The sequence below is a fragment of the Protopterus annectens genome, chromosome 2.part1 (genome assembly GCF_019279795.1).
Source record: "Protopterus annectens isolate FY-2018-M chromosome 2.part1, PAN1.0, whole genome shotgun sequence".
Lineage (NCBI taxonomy): Eukaryota > Metazoa > Chordata > Ceratodontiformes > Protopteridae > Protopterus > Protopterus annectens.
In genome coordinates this window covers 1,120,820,355-1,120,832,620 of record NC_056729.1, presented here as the reverse complement: position 1 = coordinate 1,120,832,620, position 12,266 = coordinate 1,120,820,355, and the positions used below count along the sequence as shown (strand labels likewise).

The window sequence follows — 12,266 nt, the reverse complement described above, 5'->3', positions numbered from 1 at the left end:
ACCTATTACTAAAATATCACCATGAGTAGTGGCAGTCTCAGTGGACCATAAGTGCTTGGAGTCTGCACCCTTGTGTTTCTTATAGGTATGTGTACTGGCTGGGGGTGTGAAGGGTGAGGGTAGGTGTGCTGCTGTGTAAACAAATGTCTAAGTTTCTTAATTTTTAGCCTGAGAGACTTAAGCAATGTTCTCTTAACAACCTCTGTGTAAATTGGTTTAGTGGAATTGTTCATTGCTGCACATGTGTTGTGCTTACTAAATGTGTTCTAAGGTGAGATGATAGTCTACAAGCTGACTGACTGAGATTCCATATTGGCTATTTCAGACAATGATGTATAACAAAACAGGATAGGTTATTAACTTACACTTGGTATAAGACAGAGTGGGGTAATTGGCTGCACTACAAAAATAAAGGATATTAGCTAAAGGATTAAAAAAATGATCTGTGGTTACTGTAGCAGTCACCCATACAAAAGCAAATGTAAAAGTAACAAAATATGTAGGATCAATAAAGAAATCAGTAACAAATGGCAAAATTAAATCAAGTAGCTTTATTCAGTAGTTTAACGTAGTCTCTACCTAACTAGTAAAACAATGAGCAATGGGCATTCTAATACAACCAGGTGCAGTAACTGTAACTGTTGCACATTACCTAAATAAGTACTTTCAAATACAGTAATTGTACACCATGTTCATTGCAGTATCAGTATAGCAGTCAACAAAGTGATTTAAAAGTATATCACATAAGTAACTCTGTACTCTCTAATCCAGTACTATAGTGCAGTAGCTTTACATAATGTAAACACGGCAGTAATCAGTATCAAGCAGAAATACAGCCACACCAATGATCAAAAGTGCAATTAGATAATAAGTTAATTTGTTTTTATATACCTAGCATTAGTAACAGGTGGTGCTGCAGTTTTATCTTAGATATACTCATTAGTGAGCAAAAGTATCAAAATAACAAGGTGCAATAGCACATAATTATTTAAACTTAATATCACTATAGTCATCAAAGCAAAGTGAACAACAGTACAATACCAACAAGGCACAAAAGTACAATGTTGTTTAAACTCAATAACACAACAGTCAGCAGAACAAAAGTGCAAAGTCGTGTAATGTGTCCATGAGGCATGCAGTCAGTAAGTTAATAAGCTAAAAAAGAGAGACTGATTTCCCTGTGTTAAATAAGGCAGTAGTAAAAATCAATCACAGTAGTCAACTAGGTTGTGACAAAGAAGGAACTGAAATTTATTTCACATACAAGGGTGAAGAGGTCGCCTTACCTGTTTTAGACTTGACTCTTTTTTGGATATCTAATATAATAAGTCTGGTTTGCACTCACTGAAATTATATATATATATATATATATATATATATATATATATATATATATAGAGAGAGAGAGGGATATAATTAAAATAATCTAAACAGCAAAAATATTGACAGAAAATATCAAACATTAAACAGTAAATATCAACAAAATAGAGCTGCATCCAAAAATGAAAGTTATGTACTTATCATAATTCATGTTGTCTCCGTCTGTAAGTCTCAAACTCTGGGCTACTGGATCAGAAGACATCACTTCAGAATCTTCAGCTCCAAAGGTCCACCTCCACTCCCATAATGCTCTGCACAACCAACTCTCTTCAGATTGAGTTGGCCATGCCATACTGATTTGCATATTCAAAGTCCCCCTAACAACAGACTAATGGTTAGATCAAAAATCTCCATAAAAGACTTCAGAAAAGTCTACAATGTCCACCAGGAGTGCAGATGCTAGTGACAATTTGGGAGGTGACAGAGGGTGGAGAGGGAGGTTGAGACATGGAAAAATAAAAGAATGATCTAGCATTATGGTAAGCACATAATGTTTGTAGCCAATGTAGTCTTTTCTGTCTGCCTCAACTGTGGGACAGAGACCCAGCCAGGTAAATGAGTAATATCATGAGAGAATATTCCACAAAATGATGGAGTCAAAGGAGGTCCTAGATCTGTACTGAATGTCTAGTTTTTAACAGGATTTAAAGGTATGAGCATTAGACCAGGTAAAAATGGGTCTGTTGATTTGGATATGAACTCTCCTACTATCTCTGTTAACACCTTGGAAAATTTCAAGCCCCCAAAAACTCTAAGAACACTGCTGCCTATGTGGAACTGTTCATAGATACCCTGTACAAGCATGCTAATTGCTGCATAGATGCAGCTGTACCCACCCAGAATAAGTAGAGAACTAACTCAAAAAACAAAACACTCTAATGGAATCACAACATCAATAGGCTGTATAACAGAAGGTAGAAAATCATGTCAAAAATGAGAAGGTGCAGCACCCAGCAGGATAAAAACACTCTCATCAAACTAAAAAAAACAATTCAAGAGGACAAATAGAAGTCTACTAAGGCCATATCTGGGGTAAATTTGACCTCCCAGGTGAAGGATAACCACAAAACATTCTTTAGCTATGCCCACAACCTCAAAGGCAACACACAGTTTTGTGCAGTGCTCAATGTTAATGGAGCCACCTATACTAGCCAGAAGATGCAACAAATCTGGCAGACCAATTCACTTCTAACTTTACTCCTCTCTCTCCACATTAACCTCCCCTCAGGGAATACCATCAAATATAACTCCCCATACTGTTACTAGGGAACAGGTCTCCAGTTTCTCTCTCTCTTAAGGCCAAGAACACTGCATTGATGGGCCCAGACAATATTTCAGGATGCCTTATAAACAGCATGAAACATGACCTATTAGGTCCTTTGGAAAATCTCTAATTAAATGTAGCCTCCACACAGGTTCTTGCCTCTTGAATGGAGAACAGCAACTGTCATCCCTCTACACAAAGGTGGGCCATCTATAGAACCTGGAAACTACAGATCCGTAAATCTCATTAGTCTCATATGCAAAGTCATAGAAAGAACTATCATGAAAATGATCCACAATGACATAGGACACCTCTAGACACTGGACCCAACCCAATTTGGTTTTGTCAAGGGCAAGTCATTATACTGAACCTGGTGGACTTCTTTGAGAAGGTTACCAAAACAATGGATGATGGCAAAACTGTTCACACTGCCTACTTTGACCTGGCTAAGGTATTTGACACATTACCCAACTCGAGCATCGCTGAAAACTCAAGAAGTTAGGTGGAAACTCTGTGTCACCCAGTAAAGAGCCAGAATTCTCTTAGACAAGATTCAGGAGGTTAGAATTGGGGAGTCCACCTCTACAAAGAGGTCAGTCACAAGCAGCATCTCTCAGAGGTGGATCCTGGGGCAACTGCTTTCTGGCATTTACTTCTCTAAAGTCAAATCCAATGTCAAGGGCTGACTAAATTTTCAGATGATTGCAAATAAGTAATAGTCATAGAATCCCCCGCTAACACTAATATTCTCCAGGAAGGACTAACACAGAAAATAACCTGTGTCAGAGGCATGGACTAAAACTAAATGCCAAGAAATGCATAATAGTATCCTTCAGGAAGTCATGCATTCCTGGTAACTAGAATATTGGGAACACATTCCTAAGAGTTGACCCAGTAGTCAGGGACTTGGGAACACATGTAGACAGTAATTTAGCCTTGAGGAAGTAATTCTGTGTTGTACAACTTATAAGCAAAAGTAGGGCATCTTCATAGGTTCATGAGAGGTTACTAGGCTAATAGCCCCAGAGTCTTTACAAGCCTAGCCATATTTATCCTGAGTTGCCCCAATTCTCGGTGGTTAGGTGAGTGAAGTTCACAGAGGTAAGGGTCTGTGGTAGCTAATATTGACTTCATCTGTCTAGGAGGGACATGGGCACCACCCCAGATATGAATTTGTGGTCACCCATCCATTGATCTAGGTTGTGTTTGAAGAGGGTCAGGGAGGGGCTCTCTTTCACATGAATTGTAAGTTTGTTTCTGAGAACTGGCAGTCTATGGGAAATGTATCCATCTCTACAGCATGACCTGTTCATGTCAGAGGTTTGGTTAAGATCTCTGGAATGAGTGACCCTCCTGTAGTTTGATTTACGAATTTGTACCATTTTCATCAGGGCCGAGTCAGAGACTGCCTTGTAAGCCAGGCACAGGTCATGCCTTAGCAACCTGTAGGAGACAGAATACAGTGACATGCCTTTCAGTCTTTCCTTATAAGACTTGTTTTGGGTACCCTGTAACTTCTTGGTGAGAAACCTTTGTGGTCTCTCCGTTTGTTGCAGGTGTCTGGTGAACTATATGCAAATGGGAGCATTGTACTCAGTTACTTGTCAGATGTGGGTTAAGTCTGATGGAATTTTATCATCCTTAGATTTAAATATGATGCTTTTACGTACAAGATGCGCCACATAGAATGATTTCCTTAGTACTGTGGATACGTGGTGGCCAAACTTCAGATTGCTATCAACTTGAGTACCCAGAGTCAGTGCAGTGTAATGCAGGAGAAGAAATGCAGAAATCAGTTTCTTCATTGCTGTTTTTCATTTCTTTATCAACATTTTACGAGGGATAGCGCAGAAATGGAAGGAAAATCAGATATGTTTCTGTTTCTTTATATTTAAGAATGTACCTTATTTTTCTTTTATTTTGCGCAGTACCTCATAATATGTCAATAGAAAGTCAGACTAATTAATGATACTAAAGCGGCTGGACTGTATTCTTTTGGTGTATGCTCAATTTACAATGGCACTCTGATTGGGTTGTCCAATCAGCATGCCCATTTTTGAATACAAATGAGCCTTCATTGTATAATTAAGCAATAACCCATGCCTGGGTGTGGGTAATGCTGGATTTAACCACAGTTGGTGTGGTTTGGTCACAAGGGCAAAGCCCGAGTGGCCAAACAAAGACAACCGTGGGTAAATCTAGCATTATCCACACGCAGAAGTGGATTATTGCTATTATACAATGACATTATTTAAGAAAAAAAAAGACTTGTTTTTCTTAAATAATGGCATTGCATAATGCCTCCTTGCTGCCCTTCCGCAGCTGTCCAGTATTCTGCGGCAGTTCTGATATACTGTGCATGCGTATGATTACGCAGTACATCAGAGCTGTGTGTGGAAGCAACGGAGAAAGGAAGATCTCCGTTGCTTTTTAAAAGGTGTCTCACTATGTTAAAAGAGTTTAACATAGCAAGACAGCTTTAAAAAAAGCAATGGAGAAAGGAAGATCTCTGTTGCTTTTTTTAAGATATCTCACTATGTTAAACTCATTTAACATAGCGAGGTAACGCAACGGAGCTCTTCCATTCTCCGTTGCTGTCCATCAAGACTTATACTAATGGAAAAAGTCTGGGTGACTGGACCTTTTTCTATTAGTATAAGTCTGATTTACAATGGGCATGCTGACCAATCAGCGTGCATGTTTTGGAATATTAATGGGGGGGTCGTTGTATAATAGAATAGAATAATCCTTTGTAAAAGATATGAGTGCAGCTGTTATGTGGTAATAGGCTGCTTTAGCCACCACTGCTGAACTGTGAGAAGGGCATGTGAAAACGTAGTATATAAAAAAAAAAAAAAAAAAAGAAAGGTTCTGGGGTCACCTAAGAAAGAAAATTGGTATTTGTAGTACATTGATATTAGTGCAGCTGGTATTTTTCACTGTACTGCTGCAGCAAAAACATTCATTTTATTTACTTTTGCTGTGTTAATTAATAAGGACTGAACATCACATTAAGTGTTTCAGGTAATGTGTCCATTATTGTAGGTACTCTGCAGGTATCGAGACAGTGAACAGGATGCAGAAATACTACTTTCAGCACTTACAGCCATGCAAGATAAGACTCAACACCTGGAGACCAGTCTAAGTGCAGAGACAAGAATTAAACTTGATTTATTCTCAGCCCTTGGAGATGCAAGACGGCAACTGGAAATAGCCCAGGGTAAGTAAGATTAGAAAACGCTGAACATGAAAATTACATCTCTGAAATATGAGTCTAAAAGTAAATCAAAAAGAGCATTACTTGTGTGTCACATGATTTTTTTTCTTTTTACTTCAGTGCCCCAAGTTTGTATTCTCTAGCTGTTCATCCTGTACTCCTACAGTTCATCAACCCTGAGATCCTATACATATTCTACATATTCATCATGGCAAGGATGGGAATTCTGCATCACTGTAGTGATCCTTTACATACTCTTCTCGGCATGAATAGAAATTCTGTATCACTGCTGAGATCCTATACATATTCATCAAGGCAAGGATGGGAATTCTGTATCACTGCTGAGATCCTATACATATTCATCATGGCAAGGATGGGAATTCTGCATCACTGCTGAGATCCTGTACATATTCATCATGGCAAGGATGGGAATTCTGCATCACTGTAGTGATCCTTTACATACGCATCTCGGCATGAATAGAAATTCTGTATCACTGCTGAGATCCTATACATATTCATCTTGGCAATTATGGGAATTCTGTATCACTGCAGTGGTACTATTCATATTTATCCTGGCAAATATGGGAATAAGGCCTAATGGCACAGGAAAGATGCTAGATCTGGAACCATTATTTTCAGCTGTTGTAGGATCAGGTATATAACTGACTACTTCTCTTTCCTGAGTACATCTGCTTGCACTAACTTCAGCAATGTTTTTACATCATGTACACATTCCTACTGTTCACAGCTACACCCTCATGGTAACTGCCCCCATCTAAAGCACTTGGATAGCCTGCTAGCTACAACCCACCCCAGATATTACCATGGCATTATATTTCCTCCTCACCATCCACCAGAATGCCAGAAGTGGGCACCAGCTGGTTAATGTCAAACCCACTCCCATCCTCATTGCTAGTTGCTAGGGCTACTTATCAAGCCAAAGTCATAGCAGAGTAGCTGACAACAAAATGTCTATCCAGGCTGGTTGGTTTATGTAGAAGCATTCTTAAGCAGATGTAACAAGTTACTTAGCTGTTTCTTTCAGAAGCTATACCCAAGAAGTAGCTTATCACAAATATATTAATCAGACTGCAACCACTGGTGTTAGTAAGGCAAGTTAGTCATATTTTGCTGTAAGGTGAGTAACTTTACATAATGGCATTTTATAACAATTCATTAATCCTAATCTTATAATGAATTTATTTAGGTATTTTTACAATTTAAAAAGACACCCATGTTTAGTTTAGCTTCTAGTAACACTGATTGGCATTTATACACAGTGTAAGAACTGGCATACAGTCATTGTACAGTTGCAATTGAGTGGGTCAAAAGAGTGACTTACAGAAGAGTGTCCTTTAATGTAGGACTGTGCAGTCACAGACAGCCTCCACAATTTAAGGAGATGTGCACATGGTGAGGGTTGCTGTCAGCAAACTGCATTACACTAGCAGTAGTCACTGAAAGGGTAAAAATTGCAGGTAATCATGTGGCCACTGATTTGTAAGTATGAGCATATTGCCTTGGGAGTACTGCAATTGATTAAGGCACATAATTGCAGATGATACTATGTTCCCTGTGGTGCTAATATATTGCAGGTTTGGGCAAGTGATGCAGAAACATTTCATTCTCACTGTCAGTACTGCAAATCACAAACAATTTGCATCTGATTCATATATAGGGATCTTGTCCTGTATTGCCTGTTGTTAGTGTAGGCTCATGATGGTACCACCTGATGTCTAAAGTAGAGATGTTTGTAGTATACTGCCTGCCTGCACAATATTATGACAGTGGTGTTCTGCATTTAGTTTATATTTAGTGTCTAACACAGTTTGACATCTCATCAAAAACTGATGTTTTTCTTAAGGTGTATTATGTGGAAGCAGCACATCTGCACTGATGACCAGTCAGGTGTTGAGTTTAGTATTTTTATTTATTTTACATTTGTTGACCGGGATAGTCCGACTGGATATATGTCCATTTTCAATGGAGACCTGGGGAGAAAAGTTCCAAGAAAATAATACACATTGAACATTTAGTAAATTATAGTTTCAAGCAGAATAAGTTATTATTATTATTATTATTATTATTATTATTATTATTTAGGTGCAGTTAGTTCACACCTGCCTACCTAGAACTTTTGGAAGTGGTAGATGCTTGTATTTTAGTGTTGATGTGTTTACAAATTATGCCTGAGCCAGCCTGTGCCACGTAGTGTGTTCCTGGTACATGACTGCTTTGTAGATGATACTCCACATATATTTACAATAATGCATACAAGCCCTATTCATTTGTACAACATATTTATGAATACCAATGTTAAGAACTCATCAGAGAAAGTATAATAATGTTGTGTAAAAATAGGGCATGCCAGCGGAAATGCTAATTGTATAATGACAAAGTTCCCATTTAGGACCAACACCAAAAAGATAAAAAAGTACAGCTGTGTTAGTGGAAATTAACAGTAAATATTTCAGTTGATCACTGCTGCAGTAGCGTAAGATATTTGGGTTATATTCTGGCAAAGTAATGACCAATCAGCTAGCTTTTTGGACCTTGGCATCACTCTAAATGTGTTCTTACTGTGAGGAGCTCGAGCACAGTCCCATATAAAAGGCAGTTCAAGCACCAGGAAGCTTTCTAGCTTCCAGAAATGAGACTACAGCCCTGAAAGTAAATGCTAAAAAAATAATAAAACATATAAACAGATGCAAAAAACATATATACAAGGGATCTATACATCCAACCTGGCAAACAACAATAAAGCAGTAGACGAAGTGGTGGGAAGGGATAGCTAATTTATTGGTGATCAATTAGAACATCTACTGTTATGGTAGGTTCCTCTCACACAAGTGTACTATGTTAGATAGTGGATCACTGTTGAAGTACCCTAACCTATCTAGGAAAACTAGCAAGCTTAAAAAAACAAGGAGAAGAAAGAAATAAATCTAGCAACCGCTGTTAAATTGTACATGGAAACCTAGTTCTGGACCTGAAATATGAATTCAGTTTATAGTGCTTTGTAAAAGTATGAACAGATGACCAAGTTGTTGCATCTATGAAGAGAGTCCACCTCTTTCAAAAGGTCACAGAACGTCTTAACCTTGCCTACAAGTGATTTGTAATGGTGAGAATAGCAAACAAAAAAGCTTGGAACAACTATTACGAATTGTCTACTTTGCAACTGGCTGTCATTTATTTTATCTTCACAGGAAATAATACCTGATTGGACTTCCTGAAGTATTTTATTATGTTCGAGTAGTATCTGAGTTGCCTTTGGACATTCAGACTAAGCAAAATTATGTCTTCCTTGTTAGGCTCTAGAAAGAATACAGAGTTAATAAAAGGTTAGATAAAGATAAACTTTGAAACCACTGATGCATAAAGTATGGATTTGTTTTCAAGAAACCCTGTGCCTTTTTCCAAGAGGGCTGCACACTGATCAGCAACTTAATTTCATCTCTCCCAGTGTGAAAAATGAAACTGATATTTAAGTGCCAGTAAGTCTGCCTGTTTCAGTATAACTGAGTTACTAGCTAGTAAGTACACTGCCTGGATGCCACAAGAGAAGAAACTTAGACAGCCTGAAAGAAAGTTAACTAGAAAAGGTGAAGAGAAAACACTTACTGGGAATAACCCTGCAGCTGTTTAGTGAAAAGCAGTTCAAGTTCCAGCTTTGGTACAAGAGATTGCTTCCAGTAATTTAGAGGAAAATAAGTAAATGTGCACAGAGCTGATTAAAATAAATGAAACATTGAAGGAGTATATCAACTGAAATAACAAAAGGCTGGAAAAAATGGAAGAACCATTAAAAAGCAATTCAAATTAATTGATAAAACTACAGGAATCAGAGGTGAAAATGAAGAAAAGGCTGGTTGAATGTGAGATTGCTCAAAACAGCTGTTTCAAAAATGGCAGAGTTAGAGGACAGAGGAAGCAGAGAAAACCTGAAATTTTCTGATGTACCTGAAAAACTAGAAGGAGCACACCATTTTAATTTTATGAAACCACAAATAAGTAACTGCTCTGGTATTCCACAACAGGATTTCTTATTTGAAAGGGTACATTATGTGCATACTCCAAAACTGGCCATGAGAAAGCAACTAAGACTTGTATTAGAAAAGATGCAATCATACCAGCAGAAAGAGCTGATCCTGGCAAAACTGTAGCAGAATGGCAAATACTTAAAAAATGGGTGACAGTAGAGTGTTTGTGGAAAATGATTGTTCACAGCACACCAGGCAGAAGAGAAGCACATTTATTCAAGCGATCAGATAATGTCAATTGGCAAGTTTGAGATTCAAACTGCTGTAGCCAGCTGTCATCAGAATATTTTTTTTCTGGAGGATCAAAGTAATTTTTTGATGTAGAACAAGCTAAGTAGGAAATACAAATATTTCTCCAACAAGGGGTGACCCATCAAACAAAAGGGAACTCTGCTTCTCATTCTTCTGATGATAAAGCTAGAGAGATTTTGCCAGTAAAACATTTTCCAGTCTTTTAAAGGAAAATGCTTGAGATGCAGAAAGAAAAAAAAAAACACAAGAGTTGATTATAAGATGCAGGTGTAACTTGGACTTGAACCAGACTCTTGGGTGGTGAGATGGAGATGAATCGGAAGAAGACCAGCAACACTGAAATTAGTGAATAAATGTGAGACTATAAAGCATCAATCACATTTCTGAAATATGGAGTTACAGGAGAAAGTGGCTGAGAAAGATTGGATTTTTGTTGACTTTGTTAAAGTTGCTGTGGGACTGACAAGCATATGATATGCTTCTATTATTAATGCTTGGAAGGACACTAACAGGCAAAAAAAAAGAAAACGTAACTCTAAGTAAAACAACTTTTGTTCTCAACAGTATTTCTATTAAATATTTTGGCTGCTAGTTTGAAACATTGGTACCTATTAGGAGGGCAAAACTTCGATATGTGAAGATATACATAGTTTTGTGTGTTAGTGTTAAGTAAAAAAAATTTAGGAGGTATTAGGTGTGTGTTTTTTAGGTCTTTCAATAAAAAAAAGTTTTGTAAGATGTGACATAGGCTCAAATGGATATGACAAAAAAAAACTTCAAAACAGTTCAATATGCCAAACAGTATATGCATGTAACACAAAAGCTGGAACTAGACATTTAACTAAAAAGCTGGTATACATAAAAGGTGGAAATAAACTTTTTAATACAATGATACTTTCTATGTCTTTAGAAATGTCAATGGTCTCAAAGATAAATACAAAAAAGAAAGAATAGTTAACTATATTAAAACATGCTGAGTGCAAATAGCTATGCTACAGGAGACGCACTTGAAAATAACTGAACGTATGCATTTGATAAGAAAGGTTTTCAGGATGGTTATTCAGCAGAATACCTGGGACAAAGTAAAAGAGGAGTACTTTTTATCAACTGCAATAGCACAAATAGTGATAGAAGAGGATAAAACAGATAATAATGACAGATTTGTAGTACAAAGGGGCTACTGGCAAGGGAGGAGGATTACACTGTCATGTATTTATATTCTGCCTAAAACTGCTATAATGGAGCTTAAAAAAATTATGGGAGAAATAATCAGCTTTCAGCAAGGAGTATTACTTATAGGTGGAGGCTGGAATTTAATTTGAAGTAGTGAAGATGTAACTGGGGGTCCTAGAAAGGAAAGTATTAAAAGGAGGGTAGACTTTTGAAGACATTTATGAAAATATTTGCCATGGAACATGTGTATTCAGTATTTGGACTTCAGAGTGAATTTACATATTATTCGCCAAGATACAAAAACTGGGCTAGACTAGACAGAATTTAAATTTCACAGAAACGTGCATTTAATTGACGGTCTTAATATGCACCCAATAACTATTTCACATCATGCGCCAATAATAACTAAAATAAAAACACTGGGTAATGAATTAAAAATGAGACACTGGCACTTTCTCACCTATCTGTTGAAAACAGAGGAATTTAAGAAATGAGTAGTGAAAAATTTTCAACAGCTATTAGAGAAGATAGAGATTTCTTCTGACTATATAGCTAGGGTGTGGGATAACATTAAAGTGGAGTTTAAAATAGGACAGAAATAAAGGAAAGAGAGATATGGTTATAAAGTAACAATCATTATTTAAAGGGACTGACAAATGTTAAAATATTGCAGAATAGGGGGATCTCACAAAACAAGAAGAGGAGCAACTGCAGGATGCTAAACAGAAAATAAGGGATTATCTTGATAATATACATGAGCTTAGAAAGATTTTGGTTAAGCAACTGTTTTTGATAATAACTCTAGAGTACAAAAACTTTTAGCACAATGACTCAGACAACAGAAAGTAGAAAGGGCTGTTGCCAAGGTTAGGGATCCTATAAGAAGGAAGGTAAGAGATCCTGTAGAGGTATTAGAAATATTTCAGAAATTCTATGA

General features: G+C 37.2%; 1 protein-coding gene across 1 annotated transcript in view; it reads left to right on the top strand.

The window, feature by feature from the left end:
- The window catches only part of LOC122794350 (macoilin-like), a 990,560-nt gene that overhangs the window by 901,672 nt on the left and 76,622 nt on the right, over positions 1 to 12,266 (top strand). The window contains exon 10 of the mRNA XM_044062667.1: positions 5,690 to 5,864. Within this exon, the coding sequence (XP_043918602.1) occupies positions 5,690 to 5,864 (175 nt within the window). The remainder of the gene's footprint in view (positions 1 to 5,689; positions 5,865 to 12,266) is intronic.